Source organism: Borostomias antarcticus (assembly GCF_949987555.1).
Source record: "Borostomias antarcticus genome assembly, chromosome: 22".
Lineage (NCBI taxonomy): Eukaryota > Metazoa > Chordata > Actinopteri > Stomiiformes > Stomiidae > Borostomias > Borostomias antarcticus.
In genome coordinates this window covers 19,567,364-19,589,354 of record NC_140255.1, presented here as the reverse complement: position 1 = coordinate 19,589,354, position 21,991 = coordinate 19,567,364, and the positions used below count along the sequence as shown (strand labels likewise).

The window sequence follows — 21,991 nt, the reverse complement described above, 5'->3', positions numbered from 1 at the left end:
AAATTGACAGGCTATTAGTCGACATCAAAGTAACAGAAATGTGGGCTAGTATAAAGTAGAAATGTGCGTTTATCTTCTAATATTCCCAGTCTCTACTCTGAGAGTAAGAGATGCTCAGCTGGTCCAGCGCATCATGGCGTCCTTGAGAAGCGAAGGACAGTGCAGCAGCAGGGACGATGGAGAATGAGGCGATGCCATTAAGACTGCTTATTATTTTCCTATTCCATATGATTTAATGGTGGACTAACAGTATAGAAAAATACTCTACAGGATTATCATATTATATACAGTATGTTTCTTTTTAAATAATACTTTTTATCATGCATATGCATATCGTCCTGTTTTCTCTACGCTACCTGGGATGCCCGCGGTACCAGAGGCTGTTATTTGCTCATAGTCCATCTGTTTAGCTGATGAGGTCCTTTCATATCTTGATATTACGAAAGATAATTCCACAACAATGTAGACTAGAATGAAAACCTCATATTTCTCTGTACTGTGCTCCATAAATTGCGTTTGTCCTTAGCCTATGCCTTCTTTGAAAATAATTTTGACATAGTGCCTGTTAGTGTTGTTGTTGTTATTATTATTATTATTATTACTTTTTTATTTTTTATTTTAAATAATAATAATACTTTTTCTGTGCCATCTAGGTGTATACAGTCTTTACCAATACCAATATATTCTTCTCTTTCCGGTGGTTCAGGTGGTTTGACAGGTTTTTGACTGACGGGAGTGTGAGTGTGTGAGCTGGTCATCATGGGGGAGCTGTTCCGGAGCGAGGAGATGACCCTGGCCCAGCTCTTCCTCCAGTCTGAGGCGGCCTACTGCTGCGTCAGCGAGCTGGGGGAACTGGGAATGGTCCAGTTCAGGGATGTAAGTATATCAACATTGAACACATTGAATTTCACATCTCAAGATCCCTTTTGGGATCTGCTTTGGGTCTAGTGAATGTGTAGTGGCCTAGAATGCATTAGCATTATATTGTAATAACAGTGTAATCCCCATTGACCAGTAGCTCCACATGTGATCGTGGAGTGTAATGCGTAATACGTGTTTTTTCTTCCACTTTCAGCTGAATCCAGACGTGAATGTGTTTCAGCGGAAGTTTGTGAATGAAGTGAGGAGGTGTGAGGAGATGGACAGGAAGCTCAGTGAGTGACCCCTCCCCCAATCCCACAGTCCCCCGATCCTCTCACTGCGTGGTTTTGCTTGGATGAAAATCAATAAATCAATCAAAGCTTTATTTATATAGCGCATTTCATACCCAGAGGCAACACAATGCGCTTTACAGAGAACAAGGGAGGTGGGCAGACATCCCACCCCTACATATTCCAAAATGAGCATTTATGATTTAACAGCATTATTTTTTAATCATTAAAATTGAGTAAAATAATGACAGGCCCCCTTGTGGTAACTATTGGAAACCCTGCATCCTCTAGAGATTGAGGGGGTTGGTCTCTTTTCATGTTGCTGTCTACCTCCCCTTTGATTGAAATCTTTCTGAAAAAAGCAAAAAATGTATAAGAAAATAAAATGTAGAACATTACAAAATGGCATAGTGGCTTTATAATGTGTCTTTTCACAATTATATCTAATTGCATTATTGTGTCTTCATAGGGTTTGTGGAGAAGGAGATCAAGAAAGCAGGTATCCCAACTGTGGACACGGGAGAAAACCCAGAGGTCCCTTTCCCCAGGGACATGATTGATCTGGAGGTAGTTATCCACCTTTTATAACTCAGACTGGGAGACATACTCAGTTAGCTTAACTCAGACTGGGAGACTCATACTCAGTTAGCTTAACTCAGACTGGGAGACTCATACTCAGCTAGCTTAACTCAGACTGGGAGACTCATACTCAGTTAGCTTAACTCAGACTGGGAGACATACTCAGTTAGCTTAACTCAGACTGGGAGACATACTCAGTTAGCTTAACTCAGACTGGGAGACTCATACTCAGTTAGCTTAACTCAGACTGGGAGACTCATACTCAGCTAGCTTAACTCAGACTGGGAGACATACTCAGTTAGCTTAACTCAGACTGGGAGACATACTCAGCTAGCTTAACTCAGACTGGGAGACATACTCAGTTAGCTTAACTCAGACTGGGAGACATACTCAGTTAGCTTAACTCAGACTGGGAGACATACTCAGTTAGCTTAACTCAGACTGGGAGACATACTCAGTTAGCTTTTATAACTCAGACTGGGAGACATACTCAGCTAGCTTAACTCAGACTGGGAGACATACTCAGCTAGCTTAACTCTGACTGGGAGACATACTCAGTTAGCTTTGATTGGGTGTTTCTTTTATAACTCAGACTGGGAGACATACTCAGTTAGCTTTGATTAGGTGTTTCTTTTATAACTCAGACTGGGAGACGTACTCAGTTAGCTTAACTCAGACTGGGAGACGTACTCAGTTAGCTTTTATAACTCAGACTGGGAGACATACTCACTTAGCTTTTATTGGGTGTTTCTTTCCCAGGCCAAGTATAAGTAACAGTCCAGACAAAACACCACACAGATTAGATTCTATGTTCTCTAACAGACACATTTTTCCAACAGTAGGCCTAAGTGGTATTGCTCAGCCTCTTCAAACCAATGCGTATACTGATACAAATCCATAATGGGTATGGATTAATTATACCATCCATGGATATCTTAGAGATGCTCTTCTAGCCAACACAGGGTTCTCATTGGTCGTCCTCTGTGACTGACAGGCTACCTTTGAGAAACTGGAGAACGAGCTGAAGGAGATCAACACCAACCAGGAAGCCCTGAAGAAGAACTTCCTGGAGCTGACCGAGCTGAAGCATATCCTGCGCCGCACGCAGCAGTTCTTTGACGAGGTCAGAGGTCAGCGGCTCGCCCACACTCCCAACTGTGTCCTGGCTAGCCTATAGAGCTCTTTAATCTCAAGGTCAAAGGTTCAAATCTTGATTAATCTAGATTTCATTCTATATGTACCTGTACATAGTATGTACATATGACAAATATAAGATAACAGTACAAGATTACAATACTAGATTTATTTAAATCACTGATTTCATGCCGACAACAGACTTTCCTATACCTCTGTCCTCTTATGTAATTCCTTTTAATATCCTATTTCCTATTTCCAGTTTATCCCTCCCTCATTGGCTCTCCACCACTGCCCCGTCCAATCACAGCCCCTGCATTTGCATCACCAGCGTGTTGTCTCATATAGTGGCAGTTGGTGGGTTGCTAGTTAAGCCAAGCCAAGCCAACTTGGGATTTTGTCTCCACTTTATTATCTTCATCCTAACCATCATCATCCTCAACAGATGGAGGACCCCAACCTGCTAGAGGAGTCGTCATCCCTGATGGAGGGCAGCGAGGGAGGCCGCGGCGCCCCCCTCAGGCTGGGGTGAGTAACTACACCCAGGCACACTATATTGTATGACAGCAATATTAGCAACAGAAAAGACTCCCATAGGGTGGTATATCAGGATAGAGGAGCGTATATCAGGATAGAGGATGGTATATCAGGATAGAGGATGGTATATCAGGATAGAGGATGGTATATCAGGATAGAGGAGCGTATATCAGGATAGAGGAGCGTATATCAGGATAGAGGAGCGTATATCAGGATAGAGGATGGTATATCAGGATAGAGGATGGTATATCAGGATAGAGGATGGCATATCAGAATAGAGGATGTCATATCAGAATAGAGGATGGTATATCAGGATAGAGGATGGTATATCAGAATAGAGGATGCTATATCAGGATAGAGGATGGTATATCAGAATACAGGATGGTATATCAGGATAGAGGATGGTATATCAGGATAGAGGATGTCATATCAGGATAGAGGATGGTATATCAGGATAGAGGATGTCATATCAGGATAGAGGATGGTATATCAGGATAGAGGATGGTATATCAGGATAGAGGATGGTATATCAGGATAGAGGATGTCATATCAGGATAGAGGATGGTATATCAGGATAGAGGATGTCATATCAGAATAGAGGATGGTATATCAGGATAGAGGATGGTATATCAGGATAGAGGATGTCATATCAGGATAGAGGATGGTATATCAGGATAGAGGATGTCATATCAGGATAGAGGATGGTATATCAGGATAGAGGATGTCATATCAGGATAGAGGATGGTATATCAGGATAGAGGATGTCATATCAGGATAGAGGATGGTATATCAGGATAGAGGAGCGTATATCAGGATAGAGGATGGTATATCAGGATAGAGGATGTCATATCAGGATAGAGGATGGTATATCAGGATAGAGGAGCGTATATCAGGATAGAGGATGGTATATCAGGATAGAGGATGGTATATCAGGATAGAGGATGGTATATCAGGATAGAGGATGGTATATCAGGATAGAGGATGGTATATCAGGATAGAGGATGGTATATCAAGATAGAGGATGGTATATCAGGATAGAGGATGTCATATCAGAATAGAGGATGTCATATCAGGATAGAGGTTGGTATATCAGGATAGAGGATGTCATATCAGAATAGAGGATGTCATATCAGAATAGAGGATGGTATATCAGGATAGAGGATGGTATATCAGGATAGAGGATGGCATATCAGGATAAAGGATGGTATATCAGGAAAGATTATGGTATATCAGGATAGAGGATGGTCTATCAGGATAGTGGATGGTATATCAGGATAGAGGATGGCATATCAGGATAGAGGATGGCATATCAGGATAGAGGATGGCATATCAGGATAGTGGATGGCATATCAGGATAGAGTATGGTATATCAGGATAGAGGATGGTATATCAGGATAGAGGATGGAATATCAGGATAGTGGATGGTATATCAGGATAGTGGATGGAATATCAGGATAGAGGATGGTATATCAGGATAGAGGATGGAATATCAGGATAAAGGATGGTATATCAGGATAGAGGATGGTATATCAGGATAGTGGATGGTATATCAGGATAGTGGATGGTATATCAGGATAGTGGATGGTATATCAGGATAGTGGATGCTATATCAGGATAGTGGATGCTATATCAGGATAGTGGATGGTATATCAGGATAGTGGATGGTATATCAGGATAGTGGATGGAATATCCGCCAGGCACATTTTAAGCATGCGCTGTCGTTGGTTGCGCAGGTTTGTTGCCGGGGTGATTAGCCGGGAGAGAATCCCCACCTTTGAAAGGATGCTGTGGAGGGTGTGTCGCGGAAACGTCTTTTTGCGTCAGGCAGAAATCGAGGACCCGCTGGAGGACCCCGCCACAGTCAGTTGACTCCATGTTAATGGTGTCTTAAAGGAGTAGTAAAGGGAAAATGCATGTTAAGCCCTGTTTTAAGGTTACTTATGATCATATACAAAGGTTCAGATCAAAACGTTGACAAAACTAGCACTTGAGAAAGTCTGATAATTGCTCTACCACCGTTTTGGTCGTACAATGGATGTGGGTGGGCATCTTGAAAAATCTTTCAAAAACATGTTAAACTCTCGATTTCAAAGACAACGTCAACGTTTTGATCTGAACCATTGCAGATGATCATAAGTAACCTTAAAACAGGGCTAAACATGCATTTTCCCTTTACTACTCCTTTAAGAAAAATCAATTTAAAGATTCTTTAATTTCAGATTTGCATGCATTACCTTATTCACTGTGCTATTGCTACCCTGACTTAAATATTTCTCTCTCACAGGGTGATCAAGTTCACAAGTCGGTCTTCATCATCTTCTTCCAAGGTGACCAGCTAAAGAACAGGGTCAAGAAGATCTGTGAAGGGTATGTTACTCACAATCACCATTAATCACACATCAGACATGTACTCAACGCTTTTTGGGGACAAATCAAGTACCTACCTACCTACCTACCTACTGTACCTACCTGCCTACCTACCTACCTACCTACCAACCTACCTACCTACCTACCTACCTACCTACCTACCTACCTACCTACCTACCTACCAACCTACCTACCTACCTACCTACCTACCTACCTACCTACTTACCTACCTACCTACCTACCTACCTACCTACCTACCTACCTACCTACTTACCTACTTACCTACCTACCTACCTACCTACCTACCTACTTACCTACCTACCTACCTACCTACCTACCTACCTACCTACCTGCCTGCCTACCTACCTACCTACCTACCTACCTACCTACCTACCTACCTACCTACCTACTGTACCTACCTGCCTGCCTACCTACCTACCCACCTACCTACCTACCTACCTACCTACCTACTGTACCTACCTGCCTGCCTGCCTACCTATCTACCTACCTACCTACCTGCCTGCCTGCCTGCCTGCCTGTCTGCCTGCCTACCTACCTACCTACCTACCTACCTACCTACCTACCTACCTACCTACCTACCTGCCTGCCTACTTACCTACCTACCTACCTACCTACCTACCAACCTACCTACCTACCTACCTACCTACCTACCTACCTACCTGCCTACTTACCTACCTACCTACCTACCAACCTACCTACCTACCTACCTACCTACCTGCCTACTTACCTACCTACCTACCTACCCACCTACCTACTGTACCTACCTGCCTGCCTGCCTACCTATCTACCTACCTACCTACCTACCTACCTACCTACCTACCTACCCACCTACCTACTGTACCTACCTGCCTGCCTGCCTGTCTGCCTGCCTACCTACCTACCTACCTACCTACCTACCTACCTATCTACCTACCTACCTACCTACCTACCTACCTACCTACCTACCCACCTACCTACCTACCTACCTACCTACCCACCTACCTCCCTACCTGCGAGACGTCCTGTAAAGTAAGTCATTGTGCTTGTTGTGTGTTTGCTCCAGGTTCCGTGCGTCCCTGTATCCCTGTCCTGAGACTCCCCAGGAGAGGAAGGAGATGTTGGCTGGAGTCAACACTCGTATCGACGACCTCCAAATGGTATGTACCGTACCACCAAGCCAACAGTGTGTAGGAGCCAGGAGGGACAATAATTCAAACCTAATAATAAAAAATATGTATTCATGTTGCCAGCTAGGGAGGTGCCCTTGGACTTGGGCCGATTGTTCCAGTCAAACTACCTCTCTAAGGTTTTGTTCTCATTCTCCATAATACATTTTCTTCTAAAGCAGGCTTTTATTTTTGGTGTGTGACGGACATTATTGCGTGCTTATTCACAACAATTAAAAGTCAGTCACACATTTGCTTTAATATTGGTGAGCTGGTTTATCACACACAATGGTCTTGTTTGTGTATGTTTGTGTATGTTTGTGTATTGTGTACTAGTATCTCTGTACAATACAAATCTACAGTGGTCATTTGCGCTGTTCATGACCTCAGAAAAAAGAGTCCTTGGCTGTTGACTGAGTTCCGATTAAACTCAGTCTACCATACTTAAGAATTTCTCAATCATCTTCCGTCACAAATATTGTATCAGATTCCAGTTTGAGACTCAATGTTGATGTTGCTACATAGTTGTGCAAGGCTGCAGGTCTGCAAGGCTATCTTCACAACCAGAAACAGATTTGACCCACATCCTCGTTGACCCCGGGCCCACTCACGACCTCTCGGTGTGCAGGTGCTGAACCAGACCGAGGACCACAGGCAGAGGGTCCTGCAGGCCGCCTCCAAGACTGTGCGGGTGTGGTTCATCAAGGTGAGGAAGATGAAGGCCATCTACCACACCCTCAACCTCTGCAACATTGACGTCACCCAGAAGTGTTTGATCGCCGAGGTGTGGTGTCCCGTGTCCGACCTGGACTCCATCCAGTTTGCCCTGCGCAGAGGAACGGTGAGTCAGCCAATCCCCAGAGCACACGGGAAGGGAAAAAGATCCGGATCGGACTGCACTTCCTGTCATTGTACGGTTATTCTGGTGAGGTTCGGCGTACAGAAATATGAATTTTACTTTTTTCTTTGCTCCACCACTGGGGTTAATTGAATAAAATAACTTAATTACAACAGTAATATCATCATGCTGTATAGTCTATACTGCAATAAAAACTACAGCGATATTGATTTACACCAGTTTCTGCAAACGCCTCTTAGGAATTTTCTTCACCATTCATATCTAGCTAAAGCCTGCTGGAATAACAGGACTAGACAGGCAAAACGCTGAAGTAATTTTAACACATAGACAGCCAAATATAACAAAGGCTGGTCTTATCAGTTTCCTCTGTTATTGTCATAATTCAAACTTTCAGTGACGTTCTTATCTGTCAATTTGCACATTCACTGTGTTTACATACAAGATAAGAGACACCATAGCCCGTTTGTACAGAATATGCGTGTTTAATGTACTACTTCAACATTGTGAACATAGTGAACAGAGTTCATAGATACTGTAGATATATAACATATTGTAGGATTTATGGCTAGTTGGCACATTGTGCAGGTCTTGTATTTGAATGAAATATGGATGAAAGATATTGTGCTTCTCGTGCTTGCCACTGTGAACTGGGAGTTGTCAAGTAGATTGTTTCGTTTAACTTGGTGGTCAAAAAAACACAAAAAGTAAACCAACTGGATTTCAAATACTGTAACAACTTTCATTTACAATATATATGCTCATATATAATAAGTCATATTGAGAATTGTGTGATGGGTTCGTTTCACAGGAGAGGAGTGGTTCCACAGTGCCCTCCATTCTGAACAGGATGCAGACCAAGCAGACTCCGCCCACCTTCAACAAGACCAACAAGTTCACTTCAGGCTTCCAGAACATTGTGGACGCCTATGGGATCGGAAACTACCGGGAGATTAACCCAGGTGATATACTGTACCAGTTAGCTGAGCAGTCAAATGGGGACACGCATCTGTAATGGTGAAAACTCACGTGAATTGTGACCACTGGGCATTGTAGCATGACCCCAGTGGTCACAGTGTTGTTGTGTCTGACTTTGAGTGTTGTGTCTGACGTTGAGTGTTGTAATGTCCGATGTTGAGTGTGGTTTTATCTGATATTGAGTGTTGTTGTCTCTGACGTTGTGTTGTTGTGTTTGAGCGTTGAGTGTTGTTGTGTCTGACTGTTGTTGTGTCTGACTCTTACTTTCCTGCAGCTCCGTACACCATCATCACCTTCCCCTTCCTGTTTGCGGTCATGTTTGGTGACATGGGCCACGGCGTGCTGATGACCTGCGCTGCCCTCTACCTGGTCATCAGGGAGAGTCGCATCCTCTCCCAGAAGAGTGACAACGAGGTAGCCTAGGGCCTCATCTTACATGTCACAATATTGTGGACTTTGGAAATTGCATACTGTACTCCTACCTAGTACCTAGTGTGCCATTCTGTACTCCTACCTAGTGTGCCATTCGGGGAAAATTGGTCCTTTTAAAATGTAAATGCTGTTAGGCAACATGTTCATGAAATTCTGATGGATTTATAATAACCTATTTTCATCTCATAAACTGGAGTCAACTCTTATTCATAGTGTCATGAATGACTGTTGAATCGTGACTATTGATTAATTTCACAATGCGCCACCTGTTGACGTGAAGCCAATACAACGTCTACTCCACCGGTCATTTCTGTAGATGTTCAACATGGTGTTCGCCGGACGCTACATTATCCTGCTGATGGGAATCTTCTCTGTCTACACCGGGATAATCTACAACGACTGCTTCTCCAAATCCCTCAACATGTTTGGCTCTGGCTGGAGTGTGAGGCCCATGTTCGTGCCCAAAGGAGGCAACTGGTCGTAAGTAATCGATTGATCAATACAGTAATACAGCCAAATATTTACCATCAATATCTGTCGTTAACATGAAAGCAGTTCAGTATTATTTTACACTTGCATTACACTGCATAACTAAAAAAATATGATATTGAACCTGTCAATAATGATGTTACATTAGCTGATTTGCCCTGAGCTGCAATCTGTAAAAATAGCTTCACATAGTTTCACATATTGCTCATCATGGCTTTAATTCAAGCAAAACACGTTGAAAGATCATGTTTTTTTTAACACTTTTTGAAGCATAAGTTGCAATGTGTTATTATTTTCTGTCTAGATTTGAAACCCTTGATAGCAACGCAGTGTTGCAGTTGGACCCAGCTGTTCCAGGTGTCTTCAATGGTCCCTATCCACTTGGGATTGACCCGGTGAGTCATACAATTAACAATCACTATTTTTTTAAAACATAAAACATAAACCATATGAAGATGCTGTCTGATAGAGGGTGTTTTCTGTATACTGTATTGGAGGTTGGCTATTTAAAGGTTAACCTTTTTTCTTCCTCAGATTTGGAACATTGCCACCAACAAGCTGACCTTCCTGAACTCATTCAAGATGAAGATGTCGGTGATCCTGGGAGTGATCCACATGCTGTTTGGCGTCTCCCTCAGTCTGTTCAACCACCTGTAGGTACCAAGGTTATAATCGTTTTGCTTTTTTCATTAGTTTTTATTTTTATATCGTTTTAACTTTTTGTTTTCAATTTCAGTTTAGTTTCGATTAGTTTTAAAGCAGGTTTTCTAGTTTAGTTTAGTTTTTATTTTTTGAAAATGCTTAGTTTTAGTTTAGTTTTTATTCGTTTCAGTATTAGTTTTAGTTTTCTTCTTCTGCGCGTGAGACCATCCTGATCTCACAAGCTCACGTTGTTTTACTCCGTGTGAAACAATCCATTTGGCGCACGTCAGGTTACTTCTACGCAGGGACACGGCTAAAAAAAAATGGAGGATAGATTTCATATCCACCCAAAATACTAGGCTTATGTATGAAATGAAAAAGACTAAAACTAAGGACATTTTCTAAATAATTTTAGTTTATTTTAGTTAGTTTTGTAAACACACAATACAGTTTTAGTTAGTTATCATTTTTTTGTAAAGCCTAGTTTTTATTTTTATTTCAGTTAACTAAAATGTTTTTTCACACCTAGTTTTCGTTTTTTTAGTTAGTTTTCGTTAACTATAATAACCTTGGTAGGTACCAGCCACCATGGCTTACCTAATACTTACCTAATACTTACCTAATACTTACCTAATACTTACCTGATGGCTTACCTAATACCACCTGTAGGTCCCAGCCACCATGGCTTACCTAATACTTACCTAATACTTACCTAATACTTACCTAATACTTACCTAATACTGACATGCAATGAAAAAGCATCACAAGTTCTATTTTGAGGGTGTTGTTGCATTTCACAAAATCAATGATTAAATGCTTGATCAATGATGTAATGGTTTTATGAATAATGTAATGATTTGATCAGTAATGTAATGGTTTGATCAGTAGTGTAATGGTTTGATCAATAATGTAAAATGAGAGCCCATATGCAGTCCCATGGATAGAAGGTTAAAACCTCAAGCCTCTCCCAATGCTCCTCACAACTTTTAAAGAACAGAACCATCGATCTAAACGTTCCCCGCAGATTATACTGAATTCAACGGATTAGATCATATCTGTAAATGATAATTCATGCTACATATTCAACCGTGTACTGAAGCATATACTATACATGTGGTTTCCCTCACCTGGTTCTCTACAGGTACTTCAAGAAGCCCCTGAACATCTTCCTGGGCTTCATCCCTGAGATTGTCTTCATGACCAGCTTGTTCGGCTACCTCATCCTGCTGGTCTTCTACAAGTGGGCGGCCTACGACGCCCTCACCTCCAAAGACGCGCCCAGTCTCCTTATCGCCTTCATCAACATGTGCCTCTTCAACTACAACGACCCCAGCAACAAGCCACTCTACAGGGGACAGGTATGACCCTCCCCCCCCCCCCCACACACACACACACCCGCGTCTAAAGAGACACTCAAACCATCTGGCGTCCAGCCCAGGGTCTCAGGAGGGACTTATGCTGCACAATTGCCAATGCGTTGTTAACCTCTCTCTGTTTGAATCTGTAGATGGCGATCCAGATTTTGTTGGTGCTGATTGCCCTTGCATGTGTTCCCTGTATGCTGATTGTGAAAACACTGGTGCTACGTCGTCAGCACCTGTGGAAAACGCACCTGGTATGTCCGTCCGGTCCCACCTGACCTTTATAACCTCAACACAGTGTGACCTTTTTAATGACCTTTTATAACCTATAACCTTGTTTTCTTTCTCACGATTCTGCCATTCATTTCTATGTGCATTGTTTTCTGGAATGTGTTGCCATCTAATGATGCTGAAAGCATGCCTTGGAAAAGCTGTGAAGTAAAAAAAAAAAAGAAAAAAGAAAAGAAAAAAGGATTTTACTTTGCCCAGTCTCAACAATATGTTACCAATGGTAACAGAACAATTGGACATGCATGCACATTTATTTCATAATCTGATTCAGCGCTAGCTTTGGCATAGCAGGGCACCCAACAAGTATCGAATTTCATCAAATCCCCCTGAATCCCACCCCCTGTACTTGTTGGGTGCCCTCCAGAATGACAAGCTTACACCTCAAGGCGTGCTTTAAGCTAGACACAGCTTTTGTGGCTTTTGTATCTTAGTCGCAGAAGAGGGAGGAAAGTCCTGCTGAGAATCTAGAGCAATCTTTAGAGCAGACAGGCGTCTCATCATGCACCGGGCTCACCCAACAGGGCACTCAGAAATTCGGAGGGGTGCGGGTGGGCAATGGGCCCACAGAGGACGAGGCCGGCATCATCGACAACGACGCCCTCTCCCAGCATTCCGAGGAGGGTGACGAGGTGAGACGAGGGGGGTAACAGGAGGAGGAGGCGGGGCTTCTGGGCGTCTTTGATCTTTCGGCCATTTTGGCGCTAGCATCTTTTTTTTAAAACATGAAATACATAGCAGTGAAATACATAGCAGTGAAATACATAGCAGTGAAATACATAGCAGTGCGAATAGATCGTTCCACCTCCTCTCGGCTTGAAAGGTGTCACGTTCTCCCCGTCTAGATCCAGTCTGCCTCTCTCGTTTAGAGAAGATCCCATTCCTCACGCGTTCTCCCTTTTCTCTCTCATTGCGAAAATATCTTGCTCAATTCCTTCTTATCTGAAAGAGTGTTTTCTCATGAGAGAATATTGTTTCACCCATCCATTATGGACCTCACCATCTTATCATTCAGCATGCTACAAAACCACTAAAGTACCTATTACTACTACTACTACTACTACTACTACTACTATTACTACTACTATTACTACTACTACTACTACTATTACTACTACTACTACTACTACTACTACTACTACTACTACTACTACTACTACTATTACTACTACTATTACTATTACTACTACTACTACTACTACTACTACTACTACTACTACTACTAAACATGTTAAGTAAAACACACTGCTAGTTGGCTCTAAAATATAATTAGGCTTTTACACACTCTACTTATAGCCACATTATAATCACAGTCACATAGACCTCAATTCAGTACCTCTCACCACCAGCTCCATTCATTAGGGAACATTAACCAGCTCCCTATCTCTCTCTTTAACCTGTGTGTTAAAAAGCATGTTTTTCTTTCTGGGTGTTTCTGGGGGAACAGGAGATAAGAGATGGATTTTCCATTTCACAGTGGGTTCAGAAATGTAAACAGTGAGTTAGTTTTGCATGAGAACTAGCTTCAGGGAATCCTTGCAACAGGGAATGGAATTTTGTTTTTTTCTGCGACAGAGGGCTGTGGTCTCCTACGTAATGTGCCACACTATCAATCTTAGCTACAAGGATTTTTGTTTTATAGCCGTGAGGAATGGGATGTCATAATCAGATACCTTGGGTGTGGTGTTTTTCAGACTTTACCTGACAGAAAGTATCATCGTAACAGCATATTCTCAGAAATGTAATTTGGTTCAGTTAAAGGAGCTGTTTTTTAATGTAGCAACTGTAGACCCGATCGATAGATTTGCAGGTCATTTCTGAACATCATTGTCATGACATGATTAACACATTGCTTCCTGAACCCCCGACACTAACTTTTGACCTTTGACCTTTACTTTCAAGCATTCTGAGGAGGAACCGGTAAGACAGAGGGCATGATCCCAGCATGCTTTGAGGCGGTCTGCTCTGTCTGCCTCTGTCTGTCTGTCTGTCTGTCTGTCTGTCTGTCTGTCTGTCTGTGTCTGTCTGTCTGTCTGCCTCTGTCTGTCTGTCTGTCTGTCTGTCTGTCTGTCTGTCTGTCTGTCTGTCTGTCTGTAGGGTTTGGAACATCTTGGAATGTCTTTCTACCCATGTACTTTTACCCTGTCTCAGTCTGCTGCCCCAGAGTGATATCAAGGTGTACATGTACAGTATGTGTGTGGTGTATGTGTGTGCGTGCGTGTGTATGTGTGTGTAAGTCTAGGTGTCTGTGTGTCTAAAGTATGTGTTTGCTGAAGTACATGTGTCAATGTGTTAGTTATGTGAATTCTTAGACGTGTGAATTCTTAGATGTGTGTCAGAGAGGGAACAATTAATGTCAGTACTGTACGTGTTTCTGTCCTGTACGGGGCGGCTGTAGCTCAGGAGGTAGAGCGGGTCGTCCAATGATCGTAGGGTCGGCGGTTTGAATATGTCCACAGGTCGAAGTGTGCTTGAGCAAGACACTGAAACCCAAATTGCTCCCAATGAGCAGGCTGGCACCTTGCATGGCAACTGCTGCCATTTGTGTGTGAATGGGTGAATGAGAGGCCTTTATTGTAAAGCGCTTTGGATAAAATCGCAGTCCATTTACCATTTACATGCTATGCTCGTTGAGGAGTGTGTTTGGTGACACTGAACAAGTCATGTCTAGTACCATTGACCACACACTTAGATCAACTACTGGGCTACTCTACAATATCTTCTATCCCGGTGTAGTGAGCTAAATCAATCAAAACAGATAGAATATTTTATATAACATTATAAGCCACACTGGCCTTTCAAATAATTGCCTCATACCTCTTCAAAATCCTGAAACATTCCAGCAGAGTCAGGCCATTTTGAAACATCCATATCAGTGACAAATACATAAAAAGTCTCCAGGCCTTCTGATATGGACGTTTCCAAATGGTGAGACTCTTCCGGAATGTTTGAGTGCTGCTATTGGAATGTTGGATGAAATCTATATTCCGAGTGACTCAACCCCGTTCTTCACATGTACTGTTAGCGCATGTCCAGTCCCTTTTGTTATCCTCCGCAAAATCATGATTGAGGCTGGGCCCCCCTTTCGCTAGGAAACAATGAGTGCTAGAGCCGGCTCTTTCCGTGAACTGTACGTGGACCGAAGGACAAAAGACAAGGGTGGAAAGAGGAAGCCAGGCCCCTGCCAAGCTAAACGCAGCCAGCCAGACGTAGAGCGATTGATTCCTGTGTTTTTCACCCCATGGAAGAAAGACTCCCCTCGATCACTGGCTACACTAAGGAGTCCCAGAATTAAAGGTCCCACTAGGTACACAAAAGAGGCCGCGCGTGCCGTCACCCTGGGTAGAAAAACAAACCTGTTTTGTTTCGATTGGCTATCACTGGTCAAGTGGAGGTCACATAAGGGAATATGTGGTGTTCGATATGAGGAGTCTTCATTAAAATATGACCATTTCATTAAGATATGACCATTTCATTAAAATATGACCATTTCATTAAGATATGACCATTTCATTAAGATATGACCATTTCATTAAGATATGACCATTTCATTAAGATATGACCATTTCGGACGCACTTGAGTGGCTGTTGACTGTTACGGTTGGCTACGTTTCAAGTATGAGAGCTTAACGACGCTTAAATGGGATCGGTGTGGAATCCGACGTCATTACATGCCGCGACCTGTTTAGCTTACACAACCTACATCAGTCAGGGCTCGCTGAAAATCAACACAAGCGTAGTTCCACAAGTGTCTGTCAGTTGGCACGCACATTGGATATTGACACCCTACTCTGTAGCTGATATTCGAACGTGCCTTGCCCTCGTGTAGGACGCTGAGAGAGTGACCTCTTTGTCACCCGTGGCGTTCCTGTCCCTGTCGTGCTTCTCCCCTCACTGCAGTTTGACTTTGGCGACGTGGCCGTCCACCAGGCCATCCACACCATCGAGTACTGCCTGGGCTGCATCTCCAACACCGCCTCCTACCTACGCCTGTGGGCGCTCAGCTTGGCTCATGCACGTAGGTTACATGCGCGCGCACACACACACACACACACACACACACACACACACACACACACACACACACACACACTTAGATAAGCACATACCTCTCAGTGTTACACGTCTTCAATCATACGCAGTGTATACAAGCACTGTTAAAAAGACAGACACATGCTTATTAAGATGACTGACACTTGTACTGTATATTCTCTTAATGACCTCTCTCTCTCTCCTCTTTCTTTCTCTTCCCCCCTCTCCCTCTCACTCCCTCTCTCCCCCCCCTCCCCCCCTCTCTCTCCCCCCTTCTCTCTCCCCTCCCTCTCTCTCTCTCCCCCGTGTAGAGCTGTCGGAGGTTCTGTGGACCATGGTGATGCACCTTGGTCTGTCCTCCAGGAGTGGGGGCGGGTTCTTCGCCCTGTCAATCATCTTCTCGGCCTTCGCCACCCTCACCGTGTGCATCCTGCTCATCATGGAGGGCCTGTCGGCCTTCCTGCACGCCCTCCGCCTGCACTGGTGAGCCACACACACACACACACACACACACACACACACACACACACACACACACACACACACACACACACACATCTCCTCATGTCCTGCTTCATGAACCGTCCTGGAAAGCTGGTGGACCTGTTATTGACATAGAACACCCAGTTCCATGGAACAGAGTTGTCAAGCTACAGGACGTCCAGGTCCAGATTGACCCCCCCCACCCCGAATACCTTCCGACTGCGTCAGTGCCTGGCACCACCTTTACTCCTGACCCCCCCGCCCCACCCCACCCAGAGGGATCTGCTGCACTGGGCTTCTGTAAACTCCAACATGACCACACGTGGTTGTCAGAGTTGGCTTGTTTAAGCGAAGCGCTGTGGAATGTGATGGGCGATGGGCTCGGGATGGGGGGGGGCGTTGGCGCTGACTGATGATCCGGTTCATTCCCCCCCCCTCGGCCCGCGTCTGCACACCCCCGTCCGCGCGCCGTTTCTCATTTTCTCTGTAAGGCCGCCCCCTCCCCGAGTGAAACTGAGAGGTCACAGGCACAACAACCCTGCCCCCCCCCTCCCGCAAAAAAGACAGCGAGGGAAATCCCTTTTTCTGGGTTCTCCGGAGAGTTGATGTGAGACAGGAACGGGTAGGAGGGGTGGGGGTAGGAGGGGTGGGGGTAGGAGGGGTGGAGGTATGTCAGAACGCTCCGGGTCAGCATTCAGCAGAAGGAGTGAGTATATGTGTGTGGGAGGTGGCTGAAAATTCATAACAAAAAGGTATCGCACACCAAAGTACTCTCGTGAGTTGCTGATGACTGGAAGAACAGATTTATAATAAAGACAAAAAAGCGTCTCACGCTCTGGCTCTATATGTAGTTATTTTATTATTACATTTCGGCCTGTTGGCCTTCTTCAGAATCTAGGCTGAGAATGACCACAACCCCCCCCCCCCCCCCCCCCCCGTAGACAGTGACAGGCGCAGTAAGTGGCTACGCTGGCTGCTGGAGCAGTGAAGCTAAAGAGAAGGCGTGTTGATTTGTGGTGGTACTCTGACTGCTGGCATGTTATGTAAAGTGCCTTGTTTGTGTTTTCAAATCCCGCTTGTCTGGCTCTTGCCATTAAGTACTAATGACTGGGCTTACCTCATGGGTTTGACATGAGCCCAGGAGAGAGAGAGAGAGAGGGAGGGAGGGAGGGAGGGAGGGAGGGAGGGAGGGAGGGAGAGAGAGAGATAGAGACAGAGAGTGTGTGTTTGCATTGGGAAAATGCATGAAGGCGTCGTGCTTGCTCTTGGCTGTATGCAGTGCGTCTGTGAAGCAGCAGGGCTGTGCTGTACCAGTCTCTCTCTGCCTCCCAAACGTCCGTCTGTCTGCTAGTCTTCAAGATGAACTCAAACAGCCTCCAGGGGAGCAGACCACCTTCTAGAGAGAATGACTGCTGGATGTTCTCAACGGGGGGTGTTTTCCATCAAGATTGTTGTAGAAAGAAGACTGTCTCTTTTATGCTGCTGTGTGTGTGTGTGTGTGTTTATGTATGTGTGTAGAGTGATAGATTGATATACTTTAATAATACACACACACACACACACACATCCCAGAATCAGTCAGAGTATTAGCCTACGTGTGCCTCTCTCTCGTCTGTTCACCTCTGTGATGCGGACCAGAGGATTCCCCATGTTGTTCTGGCGCCGCTCCTCTCAAGGTCCAACGCCATCCTCTTCCACCGCGGCGGCTAAATGTTTCCCGAAGTGGTGGGACATTCCACGATTCCGCGGAGGGGAGTTGGGAACGTAGAGGAATCCACTCTTTATTCCGATACGTCACGGGGTCCGTTTCCCAGGTGCTCCTCATCTCTGCTGTCAGCTCAGAGGCACGGCACGACGTTTCACTGTTGACTGATCATGTGGATTAACAGTAGCATACAAGCGAAGGGGGAAAAAAGGCCAAAAGTCCAACCTGAGGCCTGTTTGGAGGGGATGAGTTGCCAAGCGCCTGGCCTGGGAACTGCAGAACACGCGGATTGTGACCTAACTGGGAAATAGATTCCTACCTTAGGAGATCAAAGAGCCCCACCTTCGCATTCCACTTAAAAACATGGAGGTTTATTTAAAGTTTTATATTGTGAATCTGAATCATGACAATACTGTAGGCCTACTCTCTTACGTGGTTTCAAAGGGAATCTTGTTTTTGTCTTGTGAACACCGCTGTTGTGTGCTCCACAATATGTTTGATTAAGTACTATTCATACTCTTTCTCTCCCTCTCCTCTCTCACACACAGGGTGGAGTTCCAGAATAAGTTCTACTGTGGGCAGGGCTTCAAGTTTGTCCCCTTCTCGTTCGAGAGCATCCTGGACGGTCGATTCGACGAATGATTAAACACAAGATCCCCAAGCTTCTCCACTCTGTCTGCATGGACCGCTTCCCCCTCCATCCTCCTCCCTCCAACTGCTGCCCTCTGGCGCCCTCTAGAGGAACCATGTTGTGAAGTGTTGTTGTGAGCAGTGCTGTAGCCTCTATGCTCCTCCACCCGCTTTGTGAAAGTGTTGTAAGGTTTATGGCAAGTCTAATCTCCTGGGATGCCGTTCTATCTAGTTGCAGCCTCCCTCCTACGGCATCTGCATTCTCTCTTTGCAAGCTCTCAGTATCCTGTATCTCAAACAAGCTCTCAGTATCCTGTATCTCAAACAAGCTCTCAGTATCCTGTATCTCAAACAAGCTCTCTGTATCCTGTATCTCAAACAAGCTCTCAGTATCCTGTATCTCAATCAAGCTCTCAGTATCCTGTATCTCAAACAAGCTCTCAGTATCCTGTATCTCAATCAAGCTCTCAGTATCCTGTATCTCAAACAAGCTCTCAGTATCCTGTATCTCAATCAAGCTCTCAGTATCCTGTATCTCAAACAAGCTCTCAGTATCCTGTATCTCAATCAAGCTCTCAGTATCCTGTATCTCAAACAAGCTCTCAGTATCCTGTATCTCAAACAAGCTCTCAGTATCCTGTATCTCAGACAGTGTCCCGGTAGATTGTGTCCCTGCCTATGTACTGTATATTGTTTTGTGCAACATGCTATAATCGTACGTAAAAGCAGAGGAAATTAGAAGAATATTTCAAGTTTTATTTATATGTTCATGAGGGGAAGAAAAAAGTACATGAAAAAACGAAAAAAGTAAAGTCTCCTAGAGGGTTATAGGCCAAGAATCAAGAATGTATTAGCATAATCAGATAATGCATAATCAGACAATAATTGATAACAATTGATATGACATGTGGCATGTCACGTCCTCTATCAATTTGCAGATACTGTGTGGTTGTTCAAATATAATTTTGGCATATCGTGGTACCAAGTGGTCTTATTATGGAAAGACCTACAGTATATCATCCAGAAAAGGGCTTGAATGAGAATTAATTAGATCAGATTTGAGGTTTGGGCCACAGGATTGAGCACTGTTTGTGTTTTGTTTGTGGGGTGTTCAGTAATGAAACAAAGTGTGTGCATGTGTGTGTGCGCGCGTGCATGCCTGTAAGTGAGGGTCACTGTCCTGTTCTTGTGTTCAGTGGAATTTTCTCTGCAGTGTAACAGGTACTTTGTGAGTGGCTGCATACGGATAGCAGATGTATTTTTGATTTCACTTATAAATGAAGCTTTGGGGAATACACTGTGTTTTTATTTCACACTGACGTAAGTGCCTGCCTCCATATTTATGAAGCAATACACTATTATGCCTATTGGCCCACCAAACTCTATACAGGTACAGTAGCCTACCGTAGGCCTACCGGCATCCATTATATTTGAGTACTACTGTACATTGTTAGTGCTTAGTGCTGCGTATTCTCTGGTTTGTGGAGCATGTGTGAGTGAGGGTGATCCCTAAGAGATTGCAGGCCACCATTGTGTAGTAGGTTGAGGAGAACAACAAAAGGACAGCTCCGTTAAGGACTTCCCTCTTCTATACGGCCCCTAGAAGAGACTGGACACAACAGCCTAACAGGACAACGCACCATGTAATGAGAACTCCAGACCACGCCCTATTCATGTAATGAGAACTCCAGACCACGCCCTATTCATGTAATGAGAACTCCAGACCACGCCCTATTCATGTAATGAGAACTCCAGACCACGCCCTATTCATGTAATGAGAACTCCAGACCACGCCCTATTCATGTAATGAGAACTCCAGACCACGCCCTATTCATGTAATGAGAACTCCAGACCACGCCCTATTCATGTAATGAGAACTCCAGACCACGCCCTATTCATGTAATGAGAACTCCAGACCACGCCCTATTCATGTAATGAGAACTCACCCTCACCCTCCTAGTTTGTTCAAAGGGACTAAAACTATTCCTCTTCCTCAGTCTAAAAGTGAGAAACTGTTAAGGGGAAACAAAGTGACACTATCAGCACAGACTGAAACCTTTTGAAAGTCTTTTGTAATTTCATCAAACCTTGAGGGCAAAACGTGCAGTGTTCTGAAAATATTGAAACAACCCTTGTTCCCATCAATCTTGTTCTCATCTGGCTCTTACAGTATTTACCACAGTACAGAGATGAATAGGCAAAGACACAGACGTTTTTCAGTTACCAATAATGTGAGCTTTCTTTATTATTCTTCACAGTCAGTAACATCCCAAACTGCATCCTCAATTAAATGAGCATTGTGTGTATGGGGGGGGGGGGGGGGGTACTCCGACCTGACCCCTCACCTCTGCCAATCTCTTGGTATTTTTTAGGTCCTGGTTACGGCCCTGTTTAACACAACTGATCACTCCTCACTGTGAACACTTGCCCTTCAGTGGTGAAATCTAATGCTCCCCAGTTGAGCAGATTACCAGGAGGTACGTTAATCCCATCCATATACAGCTTGATTTCACACGGTGGGATGACGTAGTCCCAGAAGTGGACATCTGTAATGTCTCCTACAAAAGACTGTTTTGCATCAAAACCACCGCCATAACTGTCCTGATCTTGACCCAACACTATGCTCACGTCTTTAGGTACCGCTGAATCAGGGCTAAGAATGTAATGAGCACTGCGCTTCCCATTCACCCACAGCACGGTCAGCCCGGTGCTCGCGTCCCAAGTCCAGCAGACGGAGATCCATTCATTGTGGTTGTCTGGCAACCCGAAGACGTCAACTTGAACCCCTCTAATATGCAGTCGGTAAGACTTGACACCCCCTACCTCGTAGGACAACCATAACTCATTGTCAGAAGACCGGGATGCTAATGAGAAAATAGAGCGTGTCCTGGACGTCCCGGAGTAGAAGAACCTCTGACACGTGGTCATAGCGGTTATATTGGGCTGCTGGATGTTGGCATGGAGCTTGATGTGAGAGAGGCCCTCCACCGGCAGGGTGAACATCTTTCCTGACATGTCTAGAGGGAAGCAGAGAACAAACAAACATGTGGACATGGCCATCTGGACTACAGTCATTTCTTGATGTCCTTGATGTCTTAATGTGAACAAAACACAGCTTATGGTTCTCATTCATTCTATTCTTTCTCCAATTACATAGTTAC

The 21,991-nt window shown here is 44.3% G+C and overlaps 2 protein-coding genes across 12 annotated transcripts in view; both read left to right on the top strand.

Moving 5' to 3' along the window:
- LOC311323906 (uncharacterized protein) overlaps positions 1–21,991 on the top strand; it is a 571,429-nt gene that overhangs the window by 58,133 nt on the left and 491,305 nt on the right. The gene's annotated exons all lie outside the window — the stretch shown is intronic.
- atp6v0a1b (ATPase H+ transporting V0 subunit a1b) lies at positions 760–20,075 on the top strand (the record flags this gene model as incomplete). Of its 11 annotated transcripts, none has more annotated exons than XM_084456235.1 (21): positions 760–876; positions 1,076–1,154; positions 1,621–1,718; positions 2,725–2,853; positions 3,310–3,392; positions 5,135–5,261; positions 5,686–5,768; positions 6,832–6,925; positions 7,563–7,775; positions 8,602–8,752; positions 9,043–9,182; positions 9,517–9,680; positions 9,994–10,084; positions 10,224–10,342; positions 11,473–11,689; positions 11,839–11,946; positions 12,505–12,612; positions 13,883–13,900; positions 15,881–15,998; positions 16,324–16,495; positions 18,749–20,075. In XM_084456235.1, the coding sequence occupies 21 exons, from the start codon at positions 760–762 to the stop codon at positions 18,840–18,842; spliced, it is 2,523 nt and encodes an 840-aa protein (XP_084312361.1). In that variant the 3' UTR covers positions 18,843–20,075. The 11 variants fall into 11 exon arrangements, with proteins under 11 accessions (XP_084312361.1, XP_084312358.1, XP_084312360.1 ...); XM_084456232.1 differs by having other exon boundaries at positions 12,415–12,612; XM_084456234.1 differs by lacking the exon at positions 13,883–13,900.